The following is a 20,125-nucleotide window of genomic DNA, read 5'->3' as shown; positions in this document are numbered from 1 at the left end:
ATATTCAATAAGTTAAAACAATTATGCACTAAGTATTAATGCACCTGATTTTGTGTGTGTTATGTTTAATTAAAATTTAAATATTGTAAGATGTCATATCTATAATTAAATTTTTATAGTCTTTATCGCACGAGTTATTAAGAGAAAACTGTAATTTTATCAAAAGAAAACTTTCCTTTTAAGTCTATCTATGTTTTTACGTTTAAGTTATACTCATTCAAACATTAATGAAAATAAAATTTCAAACAATTCTTTGTTCATTGATTTTAAAAACCAGTTTTTTTCTGAATTGGAACATTTATATGATAGAAGGAACGTGCATGGTTGTTTGGGTGTGGAAGAAAATAGAATGGAAAAGCGGTGATGATTGGATGACAGATAAGTTGTGCGAGGAACGCAGTATGAAAAGATGGAAATGACAAACAAACCGTAACCTTCCAACTTCCAAACGCGCTTTCATTCCTCTCATGTCATTTTCTTATGATTAATTAATTGCTAACTATAAACTAAATTAAATAAATGTTTCTCATACCCAACATCATCCTTATGTTGTTTAAAAAATGACTTTTCTCAAATGATCTTTCATTTTTTTTCTCCATTGAGGTTTTAGTTTTGAAAAATATTTTTACTGTTAGTTACTGTAAAAAAATGTTAAGCTCCTGGTTTTTTGAAATTTTTAATTATTTTTTATTTTTTTTAAATAAGAAAGTTTGTGACAAGTTAATACTGTGTCACGTGGCACTGCCAGTGTCACTGCATTTGTTTAAATTTGATCTCTGTATTTTATTTTGTTTTAATTTTATGCCTGAATTTTTATTTTATCTCAATTTAGTCATAATTTTTTTAAAAATTAAACAATTTTGTACATTTTCAAATGAAATAACTGTATGTATGTTTTCCAAATTTGTTTTCCAAATCTAAATATTTAATTCTAGAAACTTTTTTATGAATTGTTGAGGAAGTACTGAGACTATTTTTGTGTAGATTACCTTCACAAAAATATTTATTATTGAAATGTTAACTTTTATAATTTGCTCATTCATATCATCTAGGTTAAATGATTTCATTTGTTGTTTAATTTGTAAAAAAAATTTAAATGAGTTTATTTTTATTTGTCTCAATTTAATTTTTGTTTTAAAAACTTTAATGCAACTAAATTATTTTCCTTAATACTATATAAATAAAAATATGTCATATGTTATTTTGAAATTTTTTTATTTTTCTAATAAAAAAATATCAATTTGTATAAATTTTTTTGTAAAGATTTATATACAAATAAATTTTTGTTTGAATTTGGAGAGAAAAATTTTTCTAAATTGAGACAAAATAAAAAATACAGGAATCAAATTGAGACAAAATAAAAATATAGAGACCAAATTGAGACAAATACAATGACGCATGATTTGTCAGTGTCACGTCACATTATCATTATCATTATCATTGCCACGTGGCATAATGTCAGTTTGACATGTGGCAAAAAAATTTATTTAAAAAATAAAAAGAAAATTACAAAAATATTTAAAAAAATGAAAAAAATCCATGAGCTGACACGTGACACCCTTTTTAACGATGTTAGTATGGAACTAATGGCAATGACCTAATTGTTTTAATTTTTCAAAAATAGAAATTCAATTAAAACAAAAATAGGAGTGTTGTTCCCTACACCTCACCTGTTTCACCCCACACCTCCCAATTGACAATTTTGCCCTTCATTTAATAAAATCTGAAAAAATGTAATGATGGTTTAATGATTCTTTACTATTGTACTATAACCCTGACCTCTAACCCGCTGCATGCACCCCATCTAATTTCTCTACCATTAACCCTGTACTATAAGCTTGTGCATGCACCTCATCTCATTTCACCATTGTTCCATTTCTTCTTTCCTTGTTTCATTAGGTTTTATTTGTAAGAGGTTATATTGTGAAGGTAATGATACATTGGTGGTGATCGTGGTGGCCGTGTTGTGGTGGTTCTTGGAGGAGAAAGGTGTTGGAAGAGATTCAATGGTTCGAGAGTCTTTCACGAGGTTAGTACAGAGAGAAATACACATTAGAAAGTTTGGTTTAAGGTGCACCGACATTAGAACGCCGGTTTTTCTTAGTGCCGTAGTTGGAAGTGTGGGAGTTCAACTTCGAAGTTCGACTTGTTTTATTTTTTATATATATTATGTTTTTTTATTATTTGTTTAATGTTTTTGTATTTATTTATTTAAATTGCATTATTTATTTGTTAATCATATTTTTTATTATTATTTTGTTTTATAAATTTTTTGTTATTTATTGTGTATTAGTTAGCTTTGTAGAATTTTTTTTATATAGTAGTTAATTTGTTGATGTTATTAAATATTTTATATTTGTTATTAATTTTTTTTGTTAATTTTTAAGTGTTAAATTTTGATTTAATTTATAAGATGCTTGTATTTATATAATATGTTATATGCTGTTTTTTAAATTTAGTTTTATGTTGTCTTAGTTGTATGCTGTTTTAGTTTTATGCTTTTATTAGGTGTTTTAATTTTATGCTGTTTCTATTTCGTTATATATATTTTTACAATAAATATGTTTAAAATATTTTTGTATTTAAATTATAATGTGTTAATGTTTTATGTCATTATTTAAATTATAATAATTTTTGTTGTATTTTTTTTATGTTTTATTTATTAGGTAATTTTTATGTGTTATTCTTTTTCAATAATTGTTATGATTTTTAAAATATTCTGTTGACATTAATTGTGTTATGATTTTTTCTATATATTATACTGTTTTATTGTGTTATGAGTTTTTATATATATTATACTATTTCATTTGTTTTTTATATATATTATACGTATTGATGAAGTTTTATTTATTTTTGAGGAATTTTTTATTTATTTAGTATTTAGTTTAATATATTTTATGTTATTTTGTATTTATTATATACATTTTGTTATGTGTTAATTTTTTAACTGTTAGCGACAAGGAATTTACCGATGGCTCATTGGTCGTTGATAAGTCATCTGTAAATACTCTTTTCCGACGGCTTCTGGCATTTTGCGAGGGCTTATGGTCTTCGGTAATGTCCTTCTTTCTTGTAGTGTTATGATGTATTAGTTAATTAATTAGGTGTTATTTTTTACATAGTAGTTAATATTTTGTTATGAGACTTTTTTATTTGTTATTAAGTTTTTAATGTTTTATATGGGTTAATGATTTGAAGTTTTATTTAATTATGAATAAGTTTTATTTATTTTTATTTAGTATTTAGTTTAGAATATTTTTTGTTATTTTGTATTTATTGTATACATTTTTTGATGTGTTAATTTATTAAAATTTTGATTTAATGATGTTTATATTTGGTAATTTGTAATTTAATTTTAAAATTTTTCCTTAATTTGTTATTTGTTATTTTTTATTTGTTAAATTTTAATATTCTAATGTTTATTGTAGGTTGTATTTAATTTTATAAGATGAATAATTATCCATTTCTCGATTCTCAAATAAATTATGGTTTTATGTTAGAATTTCCTTCTTTCCTAAATGAAGTTGGTGAAGGTGATTACACAGATAAATTTTCCACTAATCAAATATTCTCATCACGCGTCTTTAATTGAATGAGTTTTGAAATATTGCATTCGATCTTGGATTTGTTATCGTGATTATAAGATCTAACACAACAACTGGTGAAGCTGGAAGAAAGACATATTAGGGAGAAGTATAGGAAGTATAAGCCAGATGTTCAACATAATGTATCTAGCACAAGAAAATGTAAGTGTTCGTTTAGGTTGAGGGATAAACCTAAAGGACACGGTTGGATGTTAAAGGTTATGTGCGGCTATCACAACCATGAATTAGCAATTAACAGAGACTTTGGTTGGTGTTATCCTTTCGTGGGGAGATTGGAGATTAAATGTTGTTGAAGAGTCAAGTCTTGTCCACATGATTAAGAGTCAAGTAAAGCTCTCTAATATTCTTTTTGACCTCTAGTTCTAACCATTTCTATCAATCAATTATATGCAAAGATAAATTATATTATATTAAAAATATAATAACAAACAAATACAAAAAAAATCAAATAATTACATAATAATAAATATTGAAAGAAATAATAAATAATAAAAAATATTAATAATAATTAGTTAATAAATAATACTTAAATAACTACAAAACAACATTAAAAATTAAAAAATAAATTAAGAAACAAAATAATAAGTCCAAAATTAAAACTTTATGCATAATAAATATTATTTAAATGAATAAATATAAATTTCAAATTAATTACATTATAAATAATATTTAAATAAATATCAAATATAATAAAAATTAAAAATTAAAAAAATGTTAACAAATCAATAAAAAAATTTAAAAAAACCACAGAATAAAACAAATTAAATTTAAACTAATAAACGAATCAAAAATTAAAAAACAATACAACAAATAATTAAATAATAATTCATATTAAAAAATAAAATATCAATAAATAATTATATATTAAAAAAATTAACAAACAAATTTAAGTTTCGAAATTAAAAATATTTAATTACATTAAAAATAATATTTAAATAAATATCAAATATAAAAATAAAATACAAATTACAAAATATTAACCGTAAAATATTTAATAATTAAATAAACTAATAAAAAAATAAAAAACAAATCAAATTCAAAAAACAATTAAATATAATAAAGCAAATAAAAAGGAAAAGCAATACACTTTACCGCAATTCCAGCAACAATTAACCACACTTGCAAGTTAGTGCGGAAACCGCATTTCCAATTGCAGCGTGATATAAACCGCACTTTCAACTACGGTTAGTTCGCATTTCAAACGCAGCGAGCTCTCAACCGCACTTCCAAGTGCATAGAGTCCGGTGCGGTTAATGCATCGACTTCATCCCATCCAGCCCAGAAATGCACCCATCACAGCACATACAAACAACACATACAAACAACTCATACAAACAACACATACAAACGAATATCAACACATACAATCTTTCTATCATGCAAAGCTTAAGGAAAGAACAACCAACCTGGACGCCCAAGTTAAGAAGAACCACCACTGCAAGCGCTCACCATGATACCACCACAACAACCACCAAGGAGAGGTCTCTGCACGACAACAAGTAAAGTGAGAGAGAAGGAGAGGATGGGAGGAGCACTGTGCATGAGAAGATTGAAGAAAGAAGGTGTAGGGTTTCAGAATGTGAAAATCGACAAAGGAGTAAGGGGTGAGTACTTGCTTTTAATTGTTGAAGGGGTCAATTAAAAATAAAAGCAGTCAAAAGATTCTCTTTGATTTTGTGATTCTGACACGAGCACAGTTGAAATAATAGAAAAAATGAGAGATTTAATTGAGAAAAATGACCGAAAATAGGAACTAAATGATTAAACCTAACAAAAATATATCACCAAACTTTGAATTACATTTCCCATTCATTTGAGTTTATAAAATCAAATTATATGTATATTATTAGGAAATCAAAATATAAGATAATTTAAATATTTTTTTTTCTTTAAGAACATTTTTAAAGATAAAATTATGATAAAATTCTATGTTTTAAAATGAACAATATTTTGTATGTATAATAATTGATCATAATTGTGTTACTTGTCGCTTGAAATTGAAATATTAACATTCATCACATAACGAAAATCACCCGTTATTCTTCTTAAATCAGATATAAGTTGTTAGTTTCAATATTATAACTAACCTAAAAAAATTAATATTTATTAATAAAACAAATAAAATATAATTATTAGGATGTTTTAGAACTTGTAACCAATAAGTATAAAATCAAGTTATAATTACGTGATTCATAACTTTATTTGCACTGCTAAAAAAAGCTTTTTGAAAATACATAATCTAGAAACATAATAACTAGTCGTACACTTATAATTATAGATTGTATTATCTAAAATACAATTTATCTTTTAAAGTGTACATTTATTAACAACAAAAAGTTAAAAAATATATTTTGAATTATCCTATTTAAGTATCTAAATGCTGAAAAAAAAACTAGTATCACAACACTCCAAATAGTTCTAATAAACACTTGTCTTAAATAGATATACCACCACTGTCAACAAGAATTTAATTAATACTTTTACTTATTCTTATATTAATAGAGTAATGTGATGTCATAAGAATTTTTAATGATTCATGGACATTAAAAAAAAGTATATTAACATTTATTATATAGTTAGAAAAGGAATAAAAATGATAAATTTATAAGTTACGTGATATGGTAGAAAAAGAAAGAGATAAAGAAAATTAAATATGTAATAAGTATAAATAAAAGTATGGTTGTAACAAATAAGAGCTCAATGAACAAGTATGTTGTGTATTTTATTAAAAATTAACGAGGGCATGGAGATTTATTAAGTGGTGTTTTTAACACCCCAGTTTTTTCGTTGTCCACCTTACAAAGTGAGTAAAATATCAAATTGTTCCTGGAGAATAAGGGTAATTGAGGTATTTTAAAATTTATGGCAATGTACATGGAAGTTATGGGATGCAAAAAGAAACACCTTATCAAATGCACAAAGAAAACGTCTATTCTTTTCACAATTTACCTCCTCCACCCCCACAATTTCTTTACTCACATACAAATATTCAAAATGACTATTGCACATCTCATAAGAGTGATATTCAGATTACATGTTTCGAAAGTTTTTTCGGAACAAGCTTTCAAGAATTTTTTTGAATTAGTTTTTTGGAACGGGTTTTCGGAACACCTTACTGTGAAATGGATTATTGAAAAAACTTTGTATAACACATGAAATGTATTTCCAAAATCGTTTTTGGAATGAGTTTTTTTATGTTGTCTTTTCTTCTTTCTCACTTGTTTTCTTCATTTCTTTTTCTTTATACGATTGCAACAACGACATTGTGACGGTGAAGATGTGATATGATATAGTGATGATTGTTATTTTTCCTCCTTCTTGTGTGTTGACGATGATACTTCCTAGATAAAAAATTAAAATGTAAAACACTCGCTTAGTTCATTAGAGCACAACTATATTTTCAAAATGTATAATGATATTTTGACAACATTTTTTAACAACATTTTGACTCGACTCATGTGTCACGGATTGATTCATGTACAAAATATTAAAATAATTTTAAATGATGTAGAAGTGTTACGCAATTGGGGTTTCGGAAGCGCACGCTACATTTTTGGAGTTTCAAAATTTCCAAATTTTATTTCTGAGAGATAAACCACGAGAACGAGAGAGAACGTCCTATCACCGATAAACCTCCCTTGACCATAATCATTCATTCACCGACAAAGGAGTGATCACCGGACTACTGTCGTTCACCAGAGCCTTGTCCAGCATTGTTCCGCCATTTCCTTGTCGTTCACCGGAGCCTTGTCTACCAACGTTTTGCCATTTTGAAGTCATTCACCGGAGCCTTGTCCGCCATCGTTCCACCGTTTCAAAGTCGTTCACCGGAGTCTTTGTTAAATTATATTAATAATTTACATTGGTTCATGTAATTTAAAGTATAACTTTAATGTAAGGATTCTAATGTGATGATTATTAGAGTATTAAAGTATTAAAGTTATTGGGATTATTTTAGAGTTATTAAAGTTAATCCCTCTCTTCTCACTCCAAAAGGGCATTTTGGTATTTTATTAAAGTTAATTAAAATATCATAAAAGAGGAAAAAGTTTTACTTCTGTTGATACATTAAGTTTCTGAAGAGATATAGAGAACGGAACGTTCTCAGGAAAGGAGAGAAACTGACAGAGAAAACCATCCTACAACTTCTATATCATCAAGAAGGCATTAAGGAGGAGTAAGAGGAGAGAGAACATTTGACAGGAAGAGACAGGAAGAAGTGCACAATGGATCCAGGTTAGTTCTCTTTTACTGTGTATTGTGGAAATTGTGAGTATCATGAAAATTCAAGATCCTGTGTGTTATTTTCATTTAATTGAAAATTAAAGATTTGCTTACAAGTGGTATCAGAGCCAGGTTCTGAATTTTATGATTCTCCTTGAATGATAATATTCCCAAATTTTAAAACCCTAATTTTTTGAATTATAAAATTTAGGGATTTTATATTTGTTGGCATGAAAGAATTAAATTTGCTGTACTGTATGAATTTCGAAACCGCAATTTTATTCATTGCAAAATTTTATTCATTGTTCTATTTGGAAGCAACTTCATTGATCCAGCGCCGAATTTCATTTTTTGGAAGCAATTTATATTGCGGCATTGTTCTTATAGCATAGCAATTTTAATATTGCAACTCCAGTCGCGGGAATTCAAGAAGTTAAATTCAAGGAAATTTTTTTTTTTGTGAAGTTTTTCTATTTGGTTTCTGGTGCACGGGATTTGCATTAAAGTTGCATTAAAAGTGTTGCACTTTTATGATTTCATCCAGGCCTAAGTTATATTTATTTTATTTGATTATAACATTAAAGAAACTTTAATTCCTGCATGTTACGTAAAATTTTGGAATGTGCAATATGAATATGTCAAAATTGAAATCCTACGTGAAGAGTCAATTCCCTTGAATTGAATTTTCGAAAAAAAAAACCGATTTTGGTTGTCAAGTTTTTTTACGTTGCAGAACATGTTTTCACAAAGCAATTATTGTTGCAACTTATATTATTATTATACTGTGAACATGGTTATTGTTACTGCATTGAATGGAAATTATATATGAATTAAAAGTTGTTGCTTATAGTATTATGAAAATTATTCATAATATAAAAGATGTTTAATTATGATTATATATTATAATTAGTCATTGATGTAAGGATGTTATGGATTACCCAAAGGTGAGCCATGGTTTATAATTGATGACATTAAAGTGAAACATTTCATGTACTTAGTATATGTTTGTATATCCAAAGATAGCATACATATAGTCTTAAGTATGAGTGATTGTTTATTAAAGTATATATATGAAATTTGTCAGTTTAAGAATCATCCAAAGGTGAACTTAAATGAATGACTTAATTGGCTACCTATCAGTTTAAGTGTCACCCAAAGGTGAACTTGAATGTATGACTAGTGTAGTAATTTGTTTGAATCCATTAATTTTATCAAAGCATTAATGTATGAGCTTCTGTATTATTTCCAGCTTACATGAATTTAGCAGGTTTGAGCAACAATGTCGTCAAGTTTAATGGGCTCAATTATGTCGATTGGTCAGAACAAATCCAGTTCCAACTGGGTGTTCTAGGCCTGGATATGGCTATTATGATGGATGAAATGCCCGCAGCCATTACAGAGACCAGTACAAGTGATGAAAAGTCTCTTTATGAGGCTTGGCATAGGTCTAACAGGTTGTCATTAAACTTGATGCGCATGTCTATGGCAGAGAACGTAAAGCCTTCCATGCCCAAAACGGAAAACGCAAAGGAATTCATGAAAATGATCAAGGAGTATTCACAATCAGACATAACTGACAAGTCTATTGTGGGAACTCTTATGAGTGAGCTGACTACCAAAAAGTTTGACTGGTCACAGCCCATACATGAACACGTAACTGGAATGGCTAATATAGCAGCAAGATTGAAGTCAATGGGAATGGAGGTGAATGAGTCTTTTCTAGTACAGTTCATCATGAACTCTCTTCCTCCTGAATTTGGCCAGTTCCAAGTGAATTATAACACTATTAAGGATAAGTGGAACTTCCAAGAAATCAAAGCCATGTTGGTTCAAGAGGAAGGGAGATTAAAGAAAATGAGAGATCATTCTATCCATCTCACAACTCATGAGGGTGCTAGCTTCAGTAAAGGTAAATCAGGAAAGAAGAACAAGAAGGACAAAGCCCCAATGAAAGTGAATAAGGGTGGTATCCAGAAGGACCAGAAATGTTTCTTTTGCAAGAAAGTAGGTCACTTCAAGAAAGATTGTCCGAAAAGAAAATCTTGGTTCGAAAAGAAAGGTACTTTTTATGTTTCTGTAAGTTTTGAAGCAAATATAGTTGAAGTGCCTAATAATACCTGGTGGTTGGATTCTGGAGCTACTACTCATGTTTCTAATATTATGCAGGGATTCCTTTCAATCCAGCCCATAAAAGGAACTGAAAAGTATTTATATATGGGGAACAGAATGAAGGCACGAATAGAAGGAATTGAGACTTACAGATTGATTCTAGACACTGGCTATTGTCTGAATCTTGAAAAGTGTCTCTATGTTCCTGGTTGTGCTAGGAATTTGATTTCTGTTGCAAAGTTGGATTGTTTAGGTTTTAACTTTAGGATTGAAAATGGTATTTTTCATTTGTATAAACTTTCGTACTATTATGGTTCTGGTACATTATTGGATGGTTTATACCGTTTAAATCTTGATGTTAATTTTTCTGAATCCCTGTTTAATGTTGAACATGTTGTTGATAGAAATTCTAGTGCAGGAAAGGAATGTTCTGCTTTCTTATGGCATAAAAGATTGGGTCACATATCCAAAGAAAGGATGTTGAGGTTAGTAAAAAATGAAATTTTACCTCAATTGGATTTTGATGACTGGGATGTATGTATTGATTGTATTAAGGGTAAACAAACAAAACACATATCAAAGAATCCCGCCACAAGAAGCAGTCAACTTCTTGAGTTAATACACACTGATATTTGTGGTCCTTTTGACATTAAATCTTGGAGTGGTGAAAAATATTTTATCTCCTTTATTGATGATTTCTCACGTTATTGTTATATATATCTATTGCATGAAAAATCTCAATCAGTGAATGCCCTTGAGGTGTTCATAAATGAGGTGGAAAGACAATTAGATAGAAAAGTAAAAGTGGTGAGATCTGATAGAGGTGGTGAATATTATGGTAAAACGGATGAGAGTGGACAATGTCCAGGTCCATTTGCAAAGTACCTTGAAAGTCGGGGTATATGTGCACAGTATACAATGCCCGGTACACCACAACAAAATGGTGTAGCAGAAAGACGAAATCGTACTCTTATGGATATGGTTAGGAGTATGTTAAGTCATAGTAATATCCCTTTATCTTTGTGGATGTATTCATTAAAGACTGCTGTATATCTGGTTAACAGGGTTCCTAGCAAAGCAGTTTCTAAAACTCCTTATGAACTATGGACTGGAAGGAAACCCAGTTTGAGACATCTTCATGTTTGGGGTTGTCCGGCAGAGGTAAGGTTATATAATCCACATGAAAAGAAGCTTGATGCAAGAACCATTAGCGGTTACTTCATCGGTTATCCTGAAAAGTCAAAGGGATATAGATTTTATTGCCCTAACCATAGTACAAGAATAGTTGAGTCTGGAAATGCTCGGTTCATTGAAAATGGTCAATTTAGTGGGAGTGAGGAATCACGAATAGTGGACATTCAAGAGCATACTGATAGTGTTTCTACATCTAATGTCTCTTCTGAAGTTGTTATCTCTCTTGTTGTATCACAGTCACACAACAAGCAGAGACAACAAATTAATGTTCCAATCCCACAAAATGAACGTATAAATGTTGAGCCAGTTGACAATGAGCAAGTCATAAATGAGCAATTGATAGAGGAACCACAAGAAGCAGCATTAAGAAGTTCTGTAAGGGAGAAAAGACCTGCTATTTCGAATGATTATGTGGTTTACTCTGTTGAACATGAATGTGACTTAAGCATTGATGAGGATCCAGTCTCTTTCAGACAAGCCATGGAAAGTAATAATTCAGAGAATTGGTTGAATGTTATGAAAGAAGAGTTGAAATCAATGGATGACAATAAAGTATGGGATCTAGTTGAATTGCCTAAGGGTTCAAAAAGAGTCGGTTGTAAATGGGTCTTTAAGACTAAACATGACTCAAAAGGCAATATTGAAAGGTATAAAGCTAGATTAGTCGCCAAAGGTTTCACTCAAAAGGAAGGCATTGACTACAAAGAGACCTTCTCTCCTGTTTCTAAGAAGGACTCTTTGAGAATTGTTTTGGCTTTGGTGGCTCATTATGATTTAGAGCTTCACCAAATGGATGTAAAGACCGCCTTTCTGAATGGTGACTTAGAAGAGGAAGTTTATATGGACCAACCAGAAGGTTTCACCATAACAGGAAAAGAAAATCTAGTGTGTAAATTAAAGAAATCAATATATGGACTAAAACAAGCTTCCTGTCAATGGTATCTAAAATTTAATGATATCATAACTTCGTATGGTTTTGTAGAGAACACCGTTGATCGGTGTATATACATAAAGGTCAGTGGGAGTAAGTTTGTTATTTTGGTTCTATATGTTGATGATATTCTTCTTGCTGCTAATGATATTGGTATGTTACATGATGTAAAGAAGTTTCTCTCTAACAACTTTGAAATGAAAGATATGAATGAGGCATCTTATGTGATAGGAATAGAAATATTCCGTGATAGATCACAAGGATTGTTAAGTTTGTCTCAAAAAGGCTATATTAATAAAGTGTTAGAGAGATTCAGAATGGAAAAATGTTCTCCTGGAATAGTTCCAATTCAGAAAGGAGACAAGTTTAGTCAAATGCAATGTCCCAAGAATAATTTGGAACGAAAGGCCATGGAGTCTATTCCTTATGCGTCAGTGGTTGGGAGTTTGATGTATGCTCAAACTTGTACTCGGCCAGATATCAGTTTTGCTGTTGGAATGTTAGGCCGATATCAAAGTAATCCCGAAATGGATCACTGGAAAGCTGCAAAGAAAGTTCTTAGGTACTTACAAGGTACCAAAGAATACATGCTCACTTATAGAAAGTCAGATCATCTCGAAGTGATTGGCTATTCGGATTCAGACTATGCTGGGTGTGTGGATTCAAGAAAATCCACATTTGGGTATGTCTATCTTTTGGCTGGAGGAGCAATTTCTTGGAAAAGTGCAAAACAATCAGTCATTGCTACTTCCACCATGGAGGCTGAATTCGTGGCATGCTTTGAGGCCACAGTTCATGCTTTGTGGTTGCGGAACTTTGTATCGAGGCTTGGCATTATTGACAGTATAGCTAGGCCGATAAGGATTTATTGTGATAATTCCGCAGCCGTCTTCTTCTCTAAAAATGATAAGTACTCAAAGGGTGCTAAACACATGGATTTGAAGTACTTGTCAGTCAAAGAAGAAGTGCAGAAACATAGAGTGTTGATTGAGCATATTGGTACGAATTTGATGATAGCAGATCCGTTAACTAAAGGACTACCGCCCAAAACTTTTATTGGCCATGTTGAAAGTATGGGCATTATGGATAAGTCAATGTTAACATGATGTTGTTATCTATCTATATAGATATGTATAGTTATATGCTTGTATTGTTATGACACTTGTGAATTCAATTAAAGTTATGTTTCTCTTTATTCTATTGTTATCCACATTAAATTATATACATGTATTATTGATTGTGGTGACATGATAGGTCTCCTTTAGAGACATGAAAGTTATAAGATTGATTAAAGTTATGTTGAGTTGTTTTGATTATGTGATACATGGAAGGAATCTTGTCGATCATGACTTTTGCCCGCCATGATCCGATTATTTCAATTCATATAAGGATGATGACTTGATAATTCTAATGAATGGTGCGCACTTAAAGTTTATTTTAGATCTTCAAGTCATCACATGAACCAAGTGGGAGAATGTTAAATTATATTAATAATTTACATTGGTTCATGTAATTTAAAGTATAACTTTAATGTAAGGATTCTAATGTGATGATTATTAGAGTATTAAAGTATTAAAGTTATTGGGATTATTTTAGAGTTATTAAAGTTAATCCCTCTCTTCTCACTCCAAAAGGGCATTTTGGTATTTTATTAAAGTTAATTAAAATATCATAAAAGAGGAAAAAGTTTTACTTCTGTTGATACATTAAGTTTCTGAAGAGATATAGAGAACGGAACGTTCTCAGGAAAGGAGAGAAACTGACAGAGAAAACCATCCTACAACTTCTATATCATCAAGAAGGCATTAAGGAGGAGTAAGAGGAGAGAGAACATTTGACAGGAAGAGACAGGAAGAAGTGCACAATGGATCCAGGTTAGTTCTCTTTTACTGTGTATTGTGGAAATTGTGAGTATCATGAAAATTCAAGATCCTGTGTGTTATTTTCATTTAATTGAAAATTAAAGATTTGCTTACAGTCTTGTCCACCAACGTTCCGCCATTTTGAAGCATCAACGTGCGCCGAAAACCACCATTGAAGAGGAAGAAGCACCGTTTGTAAGTTTGCATGGTTCATTATCGTTATTCTTTGTTGTTTTTGTTCGATAATTTTGAGTTGTTTGAAATATTTGAACTTTTGGTTGGTCATTTTGAGGTTTTTGTGCTTCTTGGGTGCATAATTTACAGTTTTTTAGGTGTGTGGTTGTTGTTGGGTTATTTTAACATATCTTTTGTACAATGTTTGCTTTGACAGTCATGGATTCCATTAAACAACAAGATGTATACAATGTAAGTAAATGTGTTGTATTGAAAATTTATTAGTTTCTTTCAATAATATTGGTTAATGGTTGCTTATTTTGATATCATTCATTTGTCATTTTTCATCAAAAAATTGGTGTTGATTTAGGCTCAAGTATATACCAAAGGCATGTTTGGGTATACCGAGTTCTTAAAAGCATATAGGAATCTTGTTCATTTGGTTTTTATGTGATTCCTAGTTTTCTACCGAACTCTTAATCTATGTGCTGACACCAATTGTTGTCATTCATATGGTCTATTCTCTTATTATTTTGAAATGATTTTGGTATGAATTTTATGTCTATGAATTTGCTACATTTTTCAGGTATACAGGGAGTCAGATATGGAACTTGTTATGGTGCTTCCTAGTGTAAAAGACGAGATTAGTGTGACCTGCTTTCATCCTTTTGTTGGGGAGGACTACTTTATGGAACAAAGGCATGGTTTTTGCTGGGGGTGACCAATGATGTATGCTTTAGCTTATATTAGTTAAGTGGTAATCTTTTGGCAGTGGTTGTCGGAAAGAAAGCTTAGGGTCCTTTACTATGACGGTGCTTGTGTAGTGAACGACAATGGACTAAGTTATTTTCCTAAGGAGATCATCATTGGAGGAGGATTAAGGGTAGACTATGTTGATGATACAATCACCTAAACTCTGATGTGATGATCATGCCAATGCAACATCGTGATATTTTTACTACAATTTAGTAGTATATGTAGGTTAATGTAATATTTGGATTAAATATGTAATTTTATGTACAAGTAATGTATTAAATATTATTAGACAATTTAATGTATGAAATAAAATCCATTTCATTTATTGATTGTAAATTGATTATAAATTGATTATAATACATGGTATATTGATTATAAATTGATTGGATGAGATGATAATACAGAGAAATTGATTGGATGTCAAATGTAAGCAATATTTTTTTTTAAAATGAGCTTTTATGACATATTGACCATCTTAACACAAGTTTTTATGATAATACAAGGAAATTGATTGGATGTAAAATGATTATAACATTTATATTGAATTTCATCCCCAACGAACCATTTTTTGTAAAACTTAGTGCAAAACCTGCATTGATACCAAAGGCTAAATAACTGAGGACTTTACGCAAAAGTTTTGCATAGGTAGGTCAACTTTGAAAATGACATTGATTTTCAAGTGCATAAATTTTTCTTAGTACTTATTGGACATACAAGTCATGTTCAACCAATGATTATGACATTTATATCAAACTTCATCCCTAATGAACCATTTTTTGTAAAAGTCTTAGTGCAAAAACTGCATCGGTATCAAAGGCTAAATAACTCGAGGCTTTAGGCAAAGATTTTGCGCACACAGGTCAACTTTGAAAATGACATTGATTTTCAAGTGTAGAATTTTTTTTAACACTTATTGGATATACAAGTCATGTTCAGCCAATGATTATGACATTTATATCGAACTTCATCCCCAAGGAACCGTTTTTTCTAGGACTCTTGGTACAAAAACTGCATTGATACCAAAGGCTAAATAATTGGGGATTTAGGCAAAGTTTTTGTCCAAGCAGGTTAACTTTGAAAATGACATTGATTTTTAAATGCAGAACATTTTTAAACACTTATTTGACATACAAGTCATGTTCACGCAATTATTATGACATTTATATCAAATTTTGTGCACATAAGGCAAAAATTTTGCACATCTTGGTCAACAAAGTTCATGCCATTCATTTTTAAGTGCATAAATTTTTTTTCAACATTTAATGTACATACAAACCTGTATATACCACATTTAACACTCATAATGTCATCCACATTTGGTGGGGACTGTAGTACAAATGGGTAAGACAAAAATTGCTCATTCTTGTATTCACCTCTATGGTGATCAACACCAAAAATAACACAAAATGATCATTGTTATCTTCAAAACGTTGGAAATGGACACTAAAATGTAGGATTCTCAAATTTCATTATCAATAAATGTAAGGAATACATTTCTTTAAACATTTCTAACAAAAAACATGTACAGACACACTTAATGAATACATTCTGAAACAATTTTATAAAAATAAAAAATCACATTGCAATAATCCCTATTGTACAACATTTACAACAATACTAAATGTTGCAACAATTCATCCCTCTGCACATTGTCAATTCCTCCTGAAAACCAAAAGAATGCAAAAAAAATCAATAAAATGCCTAATGTTGTATCAAAGGTCCAAAATGTAACACCCCCAATTTTGAGATGTCATGGGTATAAAAAAATTTCGCAACGTTTTCATAAAAGATTGATTTAAAGTCTTCAAACTTTTAAGCAATATAAATGATCAACCCCGATATAAAGGATCCCAACTCTTGTCATCTACTTTGATCCAGTTTTATTTGCAATGTCATTTACTCCAGTACAAGTACGATCATCGTAGGTGGAAACCACAACCACAACATGCAAGGATGAGCAACCAAAAATAACATCATAGCATATAACATAGTAATACAACATGAAACATAAACCATAACTAGTCATGTAATCATATCTCCTATCATAATTAATATCACAACCAATCCATTCATAAACCAATGTTGTTTCCTTGCATTTTGTCGTCCAAACTTGTTACGCAAAACAGGGCGATTCGAGTCGTCCTTCACCACAACTTCAGACCTATCTCCCCGACTTCTTAAGGAAGTCTTTTGGGCGAGACATCCACTTCCTTGCGCAAAAGGAACTAACACTCGAATCTTTGTCTCTATACGAGACTCAACATCCTTATCGTAGCACAATACGAAACGATGATCGTACTTGTACGAGATTACATGACATTGCAGATAAAACTGGATCGAAGTAGATGACGAGAGTTGGGATCTTTTATATCGGGGTTGATAATTTATATTGTTTAAAAGTTTTCAGACTTGGTATTTTTATGTAAAGGAGATATTCTAAGATTTTCAGATGATGTTTATAGTTGTGTTTTGCTTCCGCAATTATAATTGAATAAAGTTTGAAGACTTTAAATTAATGTTTTATGAAAACGTTCCGTTGAAAAACTTTAAATATTTCAAACAAACTCAAAATCATCGAACATAAACAACAAAGGATAACGATAACGAACCACACAAACTTACAAACGATGCTTCTTCCTCTTCAATGGTGGTTTTCGGAGCATGTTGGTGCTTCGAAACGACAAAACATTGACGGACAAGGCTCAGGTGAACAACTTCGAAACAACGGAACGATGGCGGACAAGGCTCTGGTGAACATCTTCAAAACGACGGAACGTTGGCGAACAAGGCTCCGGTGAACGACTTCAAAATAACGGAACAATGGCAAACAAGACTCCGGTGAACGGCTGTGATCCGGTGAACGCTTCTTTGTCGGTGAGCGACCGGTTATGGTCAATGGAGGTTTGTGGGTGGGAGGACGTTCTCTCTCGTTCTCGTGGACTCTCTCTTAAAAATGAAATTTGGAAATTTTGAAACTCCAAAAATGTAGCTCGTGCTTATGAAACCCTTCAATCCGAATTGCGTAACACTTTTCATTTAAAATTATTTTAATATTTTCAATATAAACCAATCAAAATGCGCACATGAGTAGAATCAAAATGTTGTTAAAAAATATTTTCAAAATATCATTATCCTTTGAAAATACCTTACTAATCAATCATCCATTTACTTATAAATAAATCGGATACAATGTAAGATTCCTAAACACTTTACAAGCAACCACCTCTTCAAGTTAAATTCACTTTTAACATAAAGTTATATCACATAATGTTTAATTAAAATAATTATATAAATTAAACCATTTACAAAATTTTCTTTCTTTCATTTTTACATTATTAAAACTTACCTTGTATTTGGATAGAAAATTTTCAATTGAACATAAATTTTCAAAAGAGTCATGTTTTGGTTGCGAGATCGAGTCACTCTAAACACCTTCACAAGATGAGTCACCCGGTAATTCTATGGTCGTCTGGCCCATCTGGTACAAGTCAATATCTTAAAATAAAGTGATTCATCTAATAATATCTTAATAAATTTGGAGTCAAAATAATAATGGATCTAAATTTATTTATTTTTTAATTGTTTCATTTTTAAATGCATTGTTTAGATAAGATCATTCATATGTAGTGAATTTTAATTATTTTTATTTAGATAAAATATTTCAATTACCACCAAATTTTAAAAAAATCTATTTGAATATTAAATAATTTTTAAAAAAATATATATCAATGTTGATCATATTTTGTAATCGATATTCATTAAGGTTATTTTTTGTTAAATTTTTTCAAGTTTTTTTTATAAATATTTTTTTTCTTAATTTACATTACGAGGTTTAGGTCAAATAAACTCAAACTAACTTGTCTCAATATTCAACTAGAGTTAACTTAACTATACCTTTAGCTTGGACCAATTCGTTTGGACCTTCGGCTCTAGTTTAACTCATCCTGACCTTCAGTCCTAGTTTGACTCACCTAAACTTTCAACTTGGACCAACTTGTATCAACCTTCAGCTTAGACTAAATCGACTTAACCTTCGATCTTGTTCGACTTGATAAACACATTTCGTCCTTTAGCCTAGGTTGACTTTGCTCACCCTTTGACTTGAATTGACTCAACTCGACCTTCTACCCAAGGTGACTCTTCACGACATTTGGCCAAATTCGACTCGTCTTTACCTTCGATCCAGATTGAGTGATCTTAACCTTCAACCTAAACCGAATCAACTCAACCTTCTGAATTGATTCAGCTCAACCTTCTACTTGGGTGAACTCATCATGACCTTCGTCTTAGAGTGACTTGTCTTGACCTTTAGTCCATGCTGACTCATCTCAACTTTTAACTCAAGTCAACTTGGCTCGACCTTTGAATCAAACTAACTTGACTCAACCTTCTACACAGGTCGACTTGTTTCGACCTTCAACCTATACTACATTGTCTCAACCATGGATATGAAACGACTCATCAAAACATTTAGTATGGACCAACTACTCTCAACTGGTTCACCTCAACATTTGGTTTGATCCAACTCGCCTTGACTCTAGGCTCAAGACAACTTGTCTTAATCTTCAACTTTGGCCAACTCGTCTCGACCTTTACTATAAGCTGATTCGTCTATACCTTTAAATCGAACGACTTATCTCATCCTTCAACCTGAAAAACTCGTCTCGACTTTCAACCTTAGACAACCCTCCTCATCCTTTTACTAAGCGTTTAACCCTATCGAATAAATTGATCCTTTAGTTTAAGTTAACTTAATTTGACCTTTAATTTCGTAAAAATCTAGTAAAAAAAAGTTGAATTTGAAATTACTTATGTGAAATTTTTCATTTAAAATACTTTACATAATTATTCTTATAAACTAAAGTTAATCTAAATAAGAATATCTACATAAACCAATCAGAATGATTTCGATCTTCATGTTTAGTTCTAATATTAGAAAACTAAGTTGGTTTTCACTGAAAGGCATAAAGACCGAGAATCGAGTTAACCAAAATTGTGATTGGGAATGATTCTTCTTTCCATCTCCTTTCTCAAGAATTCTTTTATACTTTAAAAACATTGCATCGTGATTAAAGGTGTTTGGTTAAGCTTTTGATAATAACTTGTGTCTCTCTTATTTTATGTTTGGTCCCATTTTCTATTTGTAAACCTCCTTTCATATAATCCATTCATTGATTGTCTTTTTAATATAAACATTTCCTCATGTGAAAATACATTATCTAATATCTGCATTTAAAAAAATATATAAATTATTAACAAATTTAATGCTG

At 30.5% G+C, this 20,125-nt stretch overlaps 1 protein-coding gene across 1 annotated transcript; it reads left to right on the top strand.

The window, feature by feature from the left end:
- Positions 1-9,083: 9,083 nt before the first annotated feature.
- Positions 9,084-9,790, top strand: LOC128195273 (uncharacterized). Its single transcript, XM_052872510.1, has 2 exons — positions 9,084-9,652; positions 9,748-9,790. Exons 1-2 carry the CDS (start codon positions 9,084-9,086, stop codon positions 9,788-9,790), a joined length of 612 nt encoding a protein of 203 aa, XP_052728470.1.
- Positions 9,791-20,125: the final 10,335 nt, after the last annotated feature.

Source organism: Vigna angularis, chromosome 2, assembly GCF_016808095.1.
Source record: "Vigna angularis cultivar LongXiaoDou No.4 chromosome 2, ASM1680809v1, whole genome shotgun sequence".
In the NCBI taxonomy this organism is placed as follows: Eukaryota; Viridiplantae; Streptophyta; class Magnoliopsida; order Fabales; family Fabaceae; genus Vigna; species Vigna angularis.
This window is presented reverse-complemented; position numbering and strand designations above follow the sequence as displayed.